Source organism: Cottoperca gobio, chromosome 5 (assembly GCF_900634415.1).
Source record: "Cottoperca gobio chromosome 5, fCotGob3.1, whole genome shotgun sequence".
NCBI classification, from domain to species: Eukaryota; Metazoa; Chordata; class Actinopteri; order Perciformes; family Bovichtidae; genus Cottoperca; species Cottoperca gobio.
This window is the reverse complement of record NC_041359.1, coordinates 4,502,780-4,517,455: the sequence shown is the minus strand read 5'-3', so window position 1 is coordinate 4,517,455 and position 14,676 is coordinate 4,502,780. Positions and strand designations below refer to the sequence as shown.

Below are 14,676 nucleotides of genomic sequence, written 5' to 3'. Positions count from 1 at the left end.
GAAGGCCATGTCTGAAAAACGGATGGTTAAGGTAAACGCAACGGCCCTGCTCAGCAAAGATGGAAGTAGACGACAGAGAACTATCTTGTATCCCGACAATCCGGTAGCCAAAGATGTCCCCGGGTACGTCTAGTTTCAAGGTCCGTTTAAAAACCTTCTTGGCGTAAAATAACGTTCCGGGCGTCGGCAAAAGCTTTGAAGTGCTGTGGCAGCTGCCGCTGTTCGGGGTAGTTGCCAACGACTTGCCGTGGCAGCTAACGCTGTGTGGGCAGGGACTTTATAGCTGACGCTAATAAGACCAGTGTAGGCACGTTGCCGTGACAACACTGCGACGCTGATTGTCAAAAGTCAATTTTCTTTATGCAATTATAATACATCTCGTTTATTATCATGAATATAATAAAGGAAACATAGTACCATACATAACAGTAAATAAGATGCATTATAATTGCATAAAAAAAAACTACTTCACAATTAAAACTCTCACATTTTGACTTCCGGTGTTGTCATGGCAACATGTATACAACGGTCTTTGTGTGTGTTAGAGCCCAAACAGCGTTAGCGGCCACGACAAGTCTGTAGCTGACGCTAATAAGAACAGTGAAATCATAATACATCTGGTTAATCATCATGATTATAACAAACACATAGTAATTAGTTTTCACTAACAAAGTACCTGGGACGACAATAAACAACATCTATTATATTTGCATAAAGAAAACCACTTGTAAATCAGAAATTACACATGTTGACTTCCGGTGTTGTCAGCACAACGTCCCTGGTCTTATTAGCGTCACCTACACAGATCATTACAAAGTCTGTGCCAAAACAGCGGCAGCTGCCACAGCAATCAGTGGCAACTGAGCTTGCCACCGGAAGTGCCTCTGCGAGCTGCCTCTGCCACTAGTTGAGCTTGCTCTTTCTCCAAACTCGGGGCCAAGGTTGAGAGGTGGGGGGAGGGAAAAGTGGGGTTGCATCAAAATAAAAACTTCTCCCCATAGAAATGATCCCAGTGACACAATGTACTAATGTCTATTCACCAGAAACACTCTCCATAGGTATGCTATCATACCTAAATAATAGTTAATGAAACATGTCATCTATTTAAAAATATATCAGAGAGCTGTTTATTAAAAATGTATTCTTTATGAGGCAGCAATATGTTGTTTAATTATGTCCAATACACTTTAAAAAGTGTTTCTGTTTTTCTTTTTCTGGTATATAGATGTATTTATATTTCCTTGAGAAGGCCATAGTCGTAGACACTATACAACAATTTGAATAATACATGTATAAGCTCATGTAATGGCTGTCAAGATTACCATTACGTTTAATTTTCTACACATATTTTAACCATATCTCACTTTGTCATATAAAGTATATTCTTTTGTTTTTATTTGTTTTGAATCATTTGTTTACAACCATTTGTTTTTCTTTCACTATAGTCCACATAGTAATGTTAAACATATGTGTTGTTATTTCTTCCTCTACATTTTGATTATTATATGCTACTTATATTACAAACCTTGTACAACACGTCTTGGCATTTCAGTATTAGATTATGGTCATGGCAATAAAGCAAACTTGAATTTGAGAAGGAAGAAAAGAGGGAGAGAGAGAGAGAGAGAGAGAGAGAGAGAGAGAGAGAGAGAGAGAGAGAGAGAGAGAGAGAGAGAGAGAGAAGAGAGAGAGAGAGAGAGAGAGAGAGAGAGAGAGAGAGTTATATGGAGTGACCATATGTGATGTGGGAGTGAGTGGGATAAACAGGTTCAGTATAAACTGACCGGATACAGGGATGTTCCTGTCTTTCTTTTGTCCAGCCTTTCCTGGCAGTGAGAGATGATGAGAGCGGAGGGCACCAAATAAATTGGAACTGCAGGGACGCTCAGAATTGACACAAATAAGGTAAATTAAATGTAATGTGTTTACTTTACATGTAATGTCCGTGCTTGGATCATTTCCCAACATTTTAGATGAAATGTTAATGTTTTCCATCATACATCTCTGCCTGCTGCAACTTCAGTGCCTCCTGCAGAGTGATGATGCTGGAAGAGGCAAACTGTGGTTTCAGCGTTTTTTCTAATGTAATTTCTACTCCTGTCATTTATTCTGCCTGTCCATTCTTCTCCAGGACTAGCTGTGAGGATGGAGAAAGCTGCACTGCTGCTGTTGTGTTGCCTGGTCATGTCTTTATCAGGCTCCCCGCTCTACCCATCCATTAGGTAAGTCCTGACACATTTACTCAAATTATTTTCCTTTACTGAGTGTTTGTGTTTTAGTGTTTAGTGTTATTTAAACATTGTATGACGGGTCAACTAAGCTGTTCAGATTTGGAGATGCCCATCGATGGCATGAGAAATATTGAAAAGTCGTTACTCTTTTTATTTATTTTTACTTTACTTTACTTTTTACTCTGAATATAAGATCTTTTTGATAAATACTCTCCTCTGTATCATGAGAGGTTGCTAAGCTTCAGACAACAGCTGATAACATGTAAAACATCTTGTGAGGCTGGTTAGAGGTCTTATGTTTTATTTTATTTGATGTGTAGGCAGGAACATTTGGTTGATGGAGTTATACAAGTAATTATGTTATTATTATTATTATTGATGTTATTGTTAATATTATTACTATTATTAGTATTATAATACCATTAGTAATAGTTTCATGAGATAACCTTTATTGTGATTTGGCTTGATTTGACTATAATTACAATGTTTTCTTAGTTCTTTTATTATAATTTTTATTGTTTTAATTTCTTCATTTTATTTTATTTGTATTATTTATTATTTAACTATTTTATTTATTTATTTTTACTTTCTTTTTTAATTAGATTTTTTTCAAGAGAGCCTTCTTGTGTCTTTAACATTATGTTTGTTTAAATGGAAAAGAAGTAGGGCAACACCATGTTTTGTTATCTTGGACAATGCTGTTTTAAAAGCATTTGATAGAGAAAATGAACATTTGCAACAATATACACAACATAACAACTGATGTTGACAGGGTTGCCTTGATCATTGTGTCAGGGCTGAAAGAATTGAATGGCCATATCTATGCACGACGCATATGATGCTCTAAACCGTCCACTCTGCATGTCATAGCTGTGCCCTCTGCACTTGTTATGCTAAAAAGGGTCAAGATGTCCGCATTAGTCACCATGTTACATTCACACGGCACCTTAATCACAGCATCCTGTGACGGAGCCGCAGAATAAATCATTTTACAAGAGCTGGAGCGTTTTGCCGTAAGATTGAGGATATTTTTCTTGGTCTAAAATCCATCTTTGCCATCAAAACCGTGAAAACATTTACGTATCAGGATTTGAATACAATGTTCTACATTCATTTAGTTAATGAGGATATTTCTCAGGTTCGGCCAGAGGGATACATCCATCCTGATGACATCTTCTATTAGGAATCCAGCAGAGCAGCTGGAGGAGGACACGGATCCTCCCGGGGAGCGAGCAGAGTCACGGTCAGTTTGTTTATATAATAAGAGTGGCTGATCTTAAATAACACTTAAAGGTTTGTTTTACCTAAATTACAAAAAACATATTCCTCTCACTTACCTTTAGTGGAATCTACCAATGCAGATATATCTTTTGAGATGTCTGCCTCCACCCAACACAATAGAGATGAATGGATTCACAGAAGTGACTTTTCTTCAATTTAAAAACATCAGCATGTCCTTTCAGAAATAGTGTACCAGTTACTCTGGCTCATGTACAGACTTCATAGTAATACCACGGTGTAGAAATACTGTTACAAGTAAACGTCCTGCATTCAGAACTTTACTTGAGTAAAAGTGAAAAAGTATTAGCATCAAAAGTAGAAAACATAAAGGTATCCATTATGCAAAATGATGCATTTCAGAATAATGCGTAGGACATTATATTACACGATTACAATCGTGATGCAGCCATGTGTTCATCATTTTAATATTGCAGCTGGTAAAGGTGAAACTCATTTTAATGACTTTATATACCGTAGATTAAATATACTTTATTAGTGGATTTATAGTTTGTATTCAAATTCAATCTGTAAAGCAAATCATGTCAAATTCATGTAGTGGAGTGAAAAGTGCCAAAATGTGGTGGAGTAGAATTATAAAGTAGCATAAAACAGAAATACTCAAGAAAAGAACAAGTACCTCACAATGGTATTTAAGTACAGTACTTGAGTAAAGGCATTTACTTACTTTGCACCACTGAAATGTGGGCAAATCAAACCCAAAGTATCTGCATAGCTGGTGAAGAAAAGTGCTTCTTCTGTAGGTGAACTGCTCCTTTAAGCGGGACAATAGGACACAGACACTCTGTGTTGTCTTATGGTTGCTGCTTCATTGCACTGCAATTGACTTTTTTTTTTTCCTGAAAGCCTTTCAAGAACTCTTTTGTGTAATAAGTGACGTGATGTAACTGGTACTCTTTGTGACTTCAGCTCAGGACGCCACGCTGATGCCATCTTTACAAACAGCTACAGGAAAGTCCTGGGACAAATCTCTGCCAGGAAGTTCCTTCAGACAATCATGGGCAAACGGCTGGGGTGGGTAGCACGAGAGCAACATCCAAAATGTTTTTCCGCTTGCCAACAGAAATACAAAGTGTTTTTTCCCCACAGAGATAAAAGTGAGAGCTACGTGAAACGTCAGTCTGATATCTATGAAGGGACCTTTAAAGAAGATCTCACATCCATCCAGAGCAACCACAGATACAGAGGAGTGCACGGGAATATGATGAGACCCAGGTACATAAATATTACTCACATGAAGGCACAATGGCGTGTTAGTCCTTCACTAACCCGAGTCTTTCCTCCTCACAGACTGCTCAGTTGAGATTGGTGGATCGGACAGATTAAAGGCTGCCCCTCCTCGACAACTTCCCTTTTCATAACCACCACTGCTTGTTTTCTTAAACTTCCTCCAACCTGTTCTTTACAGAGGAAAATGGTATTGTCATTTTTTTTTATTCCCATTAAAGTTGTGAAGAAAACCTGCAGCCCAGTTCATTACATTACATGATGGCACTGAGGAACTTTAAGTTGTGCACTCTTGCTTTTACAAAAGCTTGAGGATGTAAAGTGTGTTCAAGGAGAGACACAAGCAGAAGTATTGGTTTTTAAAGCGCTGGTCTATTTTGAGATTTGTGTCTTGTTTCGGACTAGTGGAAAGATCCAGAAGACACTTTCAGGTGTTTCATTTCCCAACGTGTCCATTTCTTCATGTAGATTTCTCTTCAATCATTAGATCATTTCTCATTTGCATTTTTTCAGAAAATGTGTATCATATAAAATAATTTAATTAATGTAAGTAATCAACTGGGTAGTGGTGTAAAGTACAATGTGTGACAAATACAACTGAGGTATTTGTACTTTACTGGCGTACTTCGAGACTTTATACTAATGTGAATTAAATTGTGATATTCTCTCGTTACTAAAGCGTATATGATGTCGCCGAGCCTCCAGTCGCTCAGCGAGGACACTTTGAGGGATGCAAAAAGATATTTTTTTAAATGAATGTGAAAGAATCTGAAACATTTAGATCGTAACAGATCCTGCTGAGTTCACAGCTTCTTTTATTTCACTCTTTCAATGCGATCTAGAGTTACTTAAATTAATCCAGCTGCTCCATCTTGGAAAGAATTGGGAAATGTTTTCCCTCTACTAAAGAAAGAAAGAAAGAAAGAAAGAAAGAAAGAAAGACACTAGGATTCACCTCAAATTCTTTATTTCCTCTTCTTCATTACAAAAACATCACTTTCTCAGATTGCCCATATTTCATTATTAACAGTTTTTCTGGGGACACTAACCCCGTTTCAAATGGGGGACTACCGCTGCTCCTGATGCACCAAACAGGCAAACACAGTGGCATAGTTAGTTATGTTCAACGGATCAGTGCTACTGCCAATGTTTGGTTTCTTTAATCAGTGGAAACAAGTTGACTTACAGTTTCTTATGACGAGGTGAACGGGCATTGAGCAAAATAAAAGAGGAATGTACAAAAAAAAAAAAAAAAGACAAAACACATATCAACCCAGAAATCCATCAAGAAACCACAAATAAAAAGCTCAGCTCACTTATGAAACACTGGCATGTTGGACAATAAGAAAAACTAATCTCACAGGAAGGTGAAGTGCAATGATCAGTAGCTTTACAGCCCTCAGTAAGAGAATCTGTCGGGGAGCGTTTGTCCTCAGAGACGCTGGGATTTCTCGATTTCTTCCATTTGGCAAGAGACAAACTGCATGTTTAAACTGTGGATTGGGTTCTTGAACTGCCACGCCATGTTTTAAAGTCTGATTTGATGAATCGTTGAATTACTCCTTTGAAACTAAAAATGAGCTCCGTCAGTGTCTTCTTTTAATTTTCTCGCTCTTTATTTGTTTTCAATTCTGTGGAAGAGAAAAAGAAAGAAAGCAGACATTAGTTATTACAAACATGATGAAATTAAATCCTTTGTGGATTTATTTTAAGGAATATTTCACCCACAAACTGATCATTTGTACATCAATGACTCACTTAACTTGAATTCTTGAAGGAAACTTTGTTTTTCCTGCCTCCACAGTGAACCATTCAAAAACAGGGACAAGTCTTCATTTCTTAAAATCGGGGCTAACGACAGCAAAACTATTCACATCATCGCTTTACAAACTCTCACACCGTGTGCAGAATAATCCAGAATGATTTTGTCCTGCCGTGTGCTCACCATCTCCCAAACGCATGTATTTTTACTAAAACCTTAATTTTAAAACATTCACGCATAAACACGTCTCATGCTTGTCCGAGCAGCTACTGTTGACGCAGAAGTGTTTTCAATAGTGAAAACTTTTGTATTTGGAAAGTAGTGAGCGCACGACTGGATCAATGAGACTTGCATTGTACTGCACCGGTTGTAAGAGTTTGTAAACTGATGTTTTGATAGTTTTGCTGTCATTAAACGCAGCCTTCAATGTGCTGAGAACACAGGATGGGTCATTGATATACAAATGGTGAAATATTCCTTTAATTCCTGATCTTTAACAGGTCATGTAGAGGCAATACATGCATTTTAATGCACAACAAACAACGTATTTGGGCAAGAACATGGAGAAATTCTCATGATAAATGTCTTAAGATCGGGAAATGCAAACACAAAACATGTCACTCAAATGTAATGCCACAACCAGAACCATGGGTGTTAGTCCACAATGGAGGGATTACCAAAGTGCTGGTATGGCTATGGTTTGTCATGATCATGGTGGGATGAGTGAGAGGCAAACCAGGGGGGGAGGGCGGCAAGTACACGTGAACACTCGGAGTTAGAATGATCGAGCACCACACAGCCATGCACGCTGCCAGCCAGTATGGAAATGCACTGAGGATGCGTTCTGTGGAGGATGCCCTTACTTCAGCTTTGAAGCACGACCGACTCATTTGTTACAAATGGGGGCTTTATCGTAGGCTCCTATACTTTGCCAACCTACTACTTTGCTCGGCGGCAATCCTGAAAAAGGAGTACAGAGACAGCGAGGTGTGGATAAAGGGGTTAAAAAGACACAGCTGCAAGGAGACAGACTAGCCGGAAAGAAGGTCAAAAAATTAAAGTCCTCGGTTGAAAGAAAATGACATTTGTAAAATTGTTCATTTAAAATTCTACTTGCTTAAAAGGGTTTCGTGGGCTGTCGTAAGAGCAAGAAGTAAAAGTGACCAATTACAGAGTGAAGTCTAGAGAGCGAGAGATAGATAGATATATCTATATCTATATCTATATATCTATCTATCTATCCATCTATATCTATATCTATATCTATATCTATATATCTATCTATCTATCCATCTATCGAGAGAGAGAGAAAATTGCCCACTCGAGCAGATCTTGCTGCCACACTTCTCTCTTGGTCCAAGAAGGCACGAGCTCTCCTTCTGCCAGAGAGCCTGGCATTGCTATCAGCCTCTGGGGACCAACTGAGGAGCTACGATAAGGACCAGGCCTTTTCCTCGGGTTTAAGGCTAAGAACTACCAAGAGGCCCCCAAGCAAAGGAGTCCTCGTCTTCTGAAAGGGGCTACGCTTTCTCTCAGGGACTAATGACACTCTCAGGACCATTTGTGGCAGGCACAATCAGGAGATGTACCTCTTCACTGCTTTCTGGGCCAGCATGCGGTTCCCGGCGAGGAAGGTTATACTGCCGATAATCGCCAGGTACTTCAGAGTCTGGAACATGTTGAGGTGAGTCCAGTAGACGTACATCAGGCCCAGTATGCCTGAAATTAAACAACAGAGTGGGCTGGAACATTAACATCCACACAAAATGGCCGCCACGCAATTTTAAACACACCGGGATACCTTTTTATTAAATAAAGTACTAAGTTTTCATATAGTGTTTTTAAAAAGATATCCCCATTTGAGATGTAGGCCAAATAAATAACCCTGATTGAAATAACTCAGAAAAATGCTTTAAAACAAGCCGTGTGGCATATTCATCTAACACTAGTGCCACCAGCTCAGGGTCAGAAACATAACCAGCGTTTCAGCATTAGAGTATTCCACGTACACAAACTCACACTGTTTGGTGAAGCTTTTTTTAAAATCAGTTTTTTCTTCGTTTTAAGGAGTTGCTGTATAACAACTGTAAGTGTGTTTCCAACCGCCGGTTCTGTGGGCAATTTCAATTTGTTCAAACCAGAATGGAAGCACAGGGAGTCCAAATATTGCAAAAGACTTGTTTGCTTCGCTGAGGTGCATCAATACAAACTAAATGTGACAAAGTCCAATGGAACCAGACTTCGTGACATCATGATGTACACGAAGCATGCGACTTAAACGTCACACAAGCTTCTGCTCCACTGGAGAGACATCCGATCTGTGGAGCGATGAGGAGACTGCAACCGGCCTCCAATTAATACGAGAAACAAACGGAAAGATGCCCTCATTCCATCACGTTTTCCACCGTCTGAAGTGCGCCCACCGTCCTTCTAATTACATCATCATTAGTGGCATCAACTGTTTATCTCGATGCGCCAATTCTCTGGAAATGTGGATGTGACGTGCACACATGTGACTGATGCCCTTGGTGTTTTAAAGGTGTTGTGGGTCAAGATTTTATGTGTGGAATTGTTATGAATAATGCATCGGTGAAATTCATTATGATAATGCGGTGTGTCACCCACAGTCACTACTGCAATTCTCTTATCTTGAACAACTTCAGATGAATAGTAGACAAAGAGGCTGTAAAGCAATCAGATGTGAGACAAACATGACAAAGACTGGGACTGACCTGCGTGTCCTACGTGGAACAGGACGGTGCTGGGAGTGAAGCTGAAGTTGGAGATGTTGGCTCCGAGCTTCAACCACTACAGAAAGAGGGGGAATATAAAACAATGAGATTTTCCTCCCCTGCAAGAGCAGCAAACAAAAGGGCTGACAAATTGTTCACCACCTAACACACAATAACTATTACTCATCGCTGCAAACACCATAGCTCTTGTGATTTGAAATTAAAACAAGCATTATGTTGGTGCAGTATCGGAGCCTCGTTCACTGCTCATGAAGGCTTCGGAGTGACGAGCTATTCTAGGGAAGGAAACTAGAACACATGCAAACAATAACGCTGAATAAGCTTTTAATTATTAATGGATTGGTTCGTTGTTTTGTTTTTTCAGCGGGCCCTTAAATGTGACAAATTACTTCTCAATTATTTCAATATGCAAATCTCTCTACATTTAACATGAATGGCAAAAATAAAAACAGAGCAAAACATTTGAGTTTGAAATAATACCAGCAGGAGCAGAAGCAGCAAGGGAGACAGGATGAGTGCAGTGAAGGTGTTAGAAACCACCGTGGGAGGCTTCTTCTCTGGTTCCCTGAATAAGTGCTGCAGGAGACAAGAGGACATTTTACACGGCTGGACTGCGTGCTGCTCGATTCTCCATCATCAGGCGGTGATGCCGACATAAACAAGGAGTGCTCGAGTGTTACCTGGATCACTGGTTTGGGCACGTAAAGAGTTTTGGGCTGAATGGCCAATGGGGCCTCCTCGTCCACAAACTTCAGAACAACATCCGCCTTTCAAAAAAAAGAAAGAAAAGAAATCACAATTCAACTTTATAGCTCAATATTAACTTCTCACTGGCTGAGCACTTCATAGTCCTCATTACCACCACAGTCTGAACAGACACTCACCACGTTCCACAGGATGGGATTCTCCAAGGTAGCATCCCCGACGATGAGGTGGAGGGAATAGGTGCCGGACATGGAGTCAAACTCGGATTTCCGCTCTGCTATGTCCAACTCGAACTTGTACAGATTCTTGCTGTCGGGCTCAGCGACAAACACAACCTCTTGGCCAGTTTTCTGATTTTGCAGCCGGACAAAAGTCTGTGACGAGAAAATAAATGGGCCTCAAAGTCTGGGTTGAGTACAATCAGAGATTTCCTTCTAAAACGAACATAATTGCTGAAAACATGTGAAAAGCATCTTAACTATATAATATCCAACTGTGGAGTTAAACATTCGTTTACACCATCTTTGTGTTCAGGACTTTTTGGGCGGGCCTGAAAACATGCTGCACTGGCACCATCCTCAACATAACCCCTCCTCTAACACTAAAACCACACTCGTCCGGCCCTCTCTGTGTATCTGTCATTTTTTTTGGGGGGGGGGGCATTGTTGCAGCTGTAACACGGTGGATAAATTGTTTTGAGTCTCAACTCCCATGAAATGACTCGTTTCACCGTCAGACTTTAGATAGATACTTTATTCATCCCGAGGGAATAAGCCAGATCTGTACGATTAAATTATTTTAGCCCAATTCAAGTTAGCCGGCGGGGCCTACGGGAGTCTCACGAGCTCATGTGCGTTGACATTCTGCAGATAGAGTACAGCAGTGAGGGTTAGTATTTAAGGATTTACCGCACACATAGTATGTATTCAGACGTCCCTTGCGATTAGGCATGGTTTCATGATATTGAAACTTGTATTTTATAAACTCTATATTCTTTTTAATCATTCAATTTTGGCTCTGTGGTTAATAACACATTTGGTCTGAGAACATATTTAGTTTTTGCTTTACTTTAATCTCGAAAAAGACAGAGTTACATTTTTCCTTTCTGGTGGAGCGGTTGGCGGTTCTCATGATTGATACAATAATTGTATGGTCGTGCCAGTGGTTTGTGCTAACGTGTGTGCATGTCCCATCCCGATTACCTACCTGGTGAGGGGTGAGCTCCACTCCAGTGTTGACATCCATCAGCTGGAAGGACATCGCAAAGTTTTGGTGGCTGTCTGCTATGAAGGAGCTCTTGCCTTTGGTAGGATAGTCCACCCTGAGTCATTTTAAAAAAGAAAAGCATTTAGTATTCTATGGTCATGCCCCTTAGGGTCAGCGAAAATTAGGGCTTCACTTCTCAAACTTGTTTCCTAACCTGGTGGTCTTTGTTCCGATGCTCTGGTCCTTATCCACCACAGAGAGGTCCATGTTAGTGACAGACACCTCAGTGGACACCTTCACTTTCAGCTACAGGGGGACAGAGTCACAAATTCAAAGTTGCATCAAATAAAAGGCATGAGAGCAGCATACTAATCCCTAAACAAAGAATGACTACATTTATATTCAGATTGACAGACAGGCTGCAGACACAACTTCTGACTCAACAAAAGAACATTTTCATTTGCATCACTTTCTCCACCAAAGCAAAAACACTTTAAAAAGGTTTGACTGTGCATAAGAATGGTATAATCCATTCCACTAGTGTTAAATATGATGTTTCCAATTCTGCCCGCCGCCTCACCTCAACATGATTGCCAACAAGCCGGCTATCTCCGGTCACTGCAACGGTAAACTGGTAATATCCACTGGCTGGCTGGTTGGACATGAAGTTCAGTTCAAAGACGCCACTGAAAATAAGGGAAAGAATAATACAGTGTATGTTCTACCAAAACCAGGCAGTATGTACTTGTGAAGAAATGCCTACAGAACACCTGCTAATGGACTGACGGATACATCTAGTAAAGAAACTGAATGTGCTTAGCTCATCATAATCTGAACATTTATTAAAGTTATTATTTGCATTATTATTCTTCAAACGTTTTGTGGTTTGAACCATGAGGTAATGCAAGATTGTGTGCCGATCATTTCCAATTAGAGGGAAATCTGGGAAAATATTATAAAGCTAACACTTATCCCTGTGATGATACGTACTCGTTGAGTGTGAAAGGTGCTTGGCTGAGAATGATGCTCTTGGAGGCCACAGCGTACGCAGATTCCACCAGCACATTGGCTGAGGCCAGAGATTGAGACATGACATCAGTAACAAGGAGCTGTGAATCAGACAGAAAATCAGCGTCACTATGAGCAGATTAAAACCACACCGAGGACTGTAGCTCGGTTAAGATCCAACTTCTGTACCTGCAGGGTTGGCTGGCTGTGAGACACTGAGGCTGGGCCCTGAGCACTGACGATGACCGGCACATGGAAGCGGTTGCTGGAGAGAGCGGCGGCAGCACTTGCCACACTAAAGGCCTCAGCCAGAGAGTCCCAAGATTTCTTGCTGAAGATAGAGTTCACCAGCTGGATGACCTGGTCCTGTGGAGAGAACACATCTTCATCAGCTTCAGAGAGAAGCCCATGCAGGCTTGTCGCGATAACTACATTATTGACTTATCGTGCGATATATGGACATGACCTCGGTCATTTTTAGGCCATTAACTTATATGTGAACAAGCCAGTATGTTGACTTTGTTTCAAAAACAGTGCAAATCTAACTTATGATAATATGATGGTACTTTGAACTTACCGTTGAGAAACTGGATTGCTCTTTAATGAATGAATGACTCTCCATACTCATTTGTTGTTTTTGGTTGTGTGGTTTTATTTTATTTACGTTTCAATTCCAATGTCTTTTATTTTCTTAAGAATGAAAAGTGAAGTGCTAGGGTGTTCTTGCATTATATTATCATTTATCAGTGGTATAAAATAGTCTTAAAATGACAATAATATTGCTTATTGCAATCATTTCTGGAATAATATATGGTCCAACAAAAGAAGTTATTGTGACAGGGCTATGCAGAGAATAAGCAAACACCTGACACAAAATCATACCTCCTTCAGAGGGGGCTCCATGTCTACATGATCTGACAGGGAATAAGCAGCGGTCACAAACATGGCAGTTGCCTCAAGTCCCTCTTCGAACTGGAGGTAGATGCCACCAAGATCATCCAAACGAGCCGTCAGATCCTGGGAGGAAGAAAAGCAAAACATTTGTTAAAACCTAATTCTGTTTTTTATTTTTAATCTCTTGTGCCATGTCGAAACAGAGTGACACAGGACCGCCTGGTGTCAATAAAGAGCTCACCTCAATTTCCTCCAGTATTCCTCCAAGTTCTGTCTGCTGGGACAGGCGAGCTGCTGTTTGCAGAGCTGAAGTGATACTGTCCGGCGACAACAAACATTTGTTGTAAATTAAATTGCTCAGATCATATGCTTATGAGCAATGCAAGAATGACACAGGATGATGCTACACTCAACTTACGCCATAACATTGTCCTCCTTGTTGATGCGACCCGTCAAGGCACCTACAACTTCCTTGGAAGCCAGAGGAAGCCCCAGAGAGCTGAGTGCGCTCACAGCTCTGTGAATCTGAGTCATGGTTGAATCTTCACTAACTGCTGCCAGAAGGAGGTCACGGGTTTCATTGGACACAGGGATCTGTGAAGTGAACAGAAATCTCATATAAACAGTTGATCCATGTCCAGGCCAATTACACATGTTACGACTCCCAAAAAAGTAGGACAGATAAGAAGGCGAGGGCAAACATACCTCACATCCTGAAATGGCTTGACTGGTTTCAGCAGCAAAGAAGAGTGAGTCAACACTAGTGGGATCCAGCTGGGATTTGAGAAACTGGCAGACTCCCTACAAACGACAACACATTTTAAGCCAAAGAACATTGAGGATCAACATCTCATATATTATATAGTATCGTGATAATTGAATTATGACTAATTGTTTATTTTACGAGTTTTGATGGAGTGATTTCTTACCTCGTGATCAGGAACAGATGCTCCTAGCTTGGTCAGACCAACTACCGAGTAGTATGCAGAGTCCAGATCGGTGAATTGTTGGCTCAGGAGGTTCTGTAGCCGGGCCACATCGGACAGGGAAAGGTAGTGCGCCGGTGTGAGCGCCTGAGCTCCAGAAAGAGCCAAACTGAGGAGGAACAACCCGAACAGCCCTGCAGACACACAGAGGAAACAAGTTAACCGTCTGGCTGCTCGAACGGTGTATTATTTGGTTATCAGCGAGGAGAGGAAACTGTATATTTTTATAAGTTACTATCTCCTGTAACGATGCGTATTCATTCATTGGGATAACGCTCGCTAGTACATTGCAGGTTAAGCTAGGCGAGCTAGCTATCGTCAGTAGGAAGCAACACACTGCACGTACCGTGTGCACATACTTCAACAATTTGAAAACTGGCGATTCCACAATAGCATTAAACACGTAATCAACCTCTTAGAACATATATATTTAACATTATCTACACTATGTATGAATTAATTTACTTACTAGACCGGTCCATGTCTTGCAGTCTAATGCAGCGTCACCAAAACCGTCGAACGCTTCCGGTGTCTCAGAGTGAGCTGTCACTACAGGTATGATATCCGGCTGTACATTTGAACTTTCAAAATAAAAGCCAAAGTAA

At 40.5% G+C, this 14,676-nt stretch overlaps 2 protein-coding genes across 3 annotated transcripts; one reads left to right on the top strand and one right to left on the bottom strand.

Annotated features, from left to right (window-relative positions):
* The first annotated feature begins 1,737 nt into the window (after nucleotides 1–1,737).
* On the top strand, nucleotides 1,738–5,359 carry ghrh (growth hormone releasing hormone). The gene is made up of 6 exons (XM_029432224.1): nucleotides 1,738–1,905; nucleotides 2,132–2,222; nucleotides 3,370–3,474; nucleotides 4,440–4,544; nucleotides 4,620–4,745; nucleotides 4,821–5,359. Exons 2-6 carry the CDS (start codon nucleotides 2,146–2,148, stop codon nucleotides 4,831–4,833), a joined length of 426 nt encoding a protein of 141 aa, XP_029288084.1. The 5' UTR covers nucleotides 1,738–1,905; nucleotides 2,132–2,145; the 3' UTR covers nucleotides 4,834–5,359.
* Nucleotides 5,360–5,707: 348 nt separating this feature from the next.
* Nucleotides 5,708–14,668, bottom strand: rpn2 (ribophorin II). Of its 2 annotated transcripts, XM_029432494.1 has the most exons (18): nucleotides 14,541–14,668; nucleotides 14,015–14,205; nucleotides 13,791–13,886; nucleotides 13,504–13,679; nucleotides 13,327–13,402; nucleotides 13,074–13,208; nucleotides 12,381–12,557; nucleotides 12,174–12,292; nucleotides 11,764–11,869; nucleotides 11,398–11,489; nucleotides 11,184–11,298; nucleotides 10,157–10,351; nucleotides 9,953–10,039; nucleotides 9,753–9,848; nucleotides 9,252–9,327; nucleotides 8,109–8,238; nucleotides 7,383–7,479; nucleotides 5,708–6,388 (listed from the first exon to the last, which is right to left on the bottom strand). In XM_029432494.1, exons 1-17 carry the CDS (start codon nucleotides 14,551–14,553, stop codon nucleotides 7,428–7,430), a joined length of 1,932 nt encoding a protein of 643 aa, XP_029288354.1. In that variant the 5' UTR covers nucleotides 14,554–14,668; the 3' UTR covers nucleotides 5,708–6,388; nucleotides 7,383–7,427. The 2 variants fall into 2 exon arrangements, with proteins under 2 accessions (XP_029288354.1, XP_029288356.1); XM_029432496.1 differs by lacking the exon at nucleotides 7,383–7,479.
* Between the last annotated feature and the right edge of the window lie 8 nt (nucleotides 14,669–14,676).

Coding starts and splice junctions, on each gene's coding strand:
- ghrh (XM_029432224.1), top strand. CDS start 2,146: ATGGAGAAAGCTGCACTGCTGCTGTTGTGTTGCCTGGTCATGTCTTTA. Junction 3,475..4,439: donor GGGGAGCGAGCAGAGTCACG/GTCAGTTTGTTT, acceptor TTGTGACTTCAG/CTCAGGACGCCACGCTGATG. Junction 4,545..4,619: donor ATCATGGGCAAACGGCTGGG/GTGGGTAGCACG, acceptor TTTTCCCCACAG/AGATAAAAGTGAGAGCTACG.
- rpn2 (XM_029432494.1), bottom strand. Junction 13,887..14,014: donor CATCTGTTCCTGATCACGAG/GTAAGAAATCAC, acceptor TGTCGTTTGTAG/GGAGTCTGCCAGTTTCTCAA. Junction 10,352..11,183: donor TGGAGCTCACCCCTCACCAG/GTAGGTAATCGG, acceptor TTCTCGTCACAG/ACTTTTGTCCGGCTGCAAAA.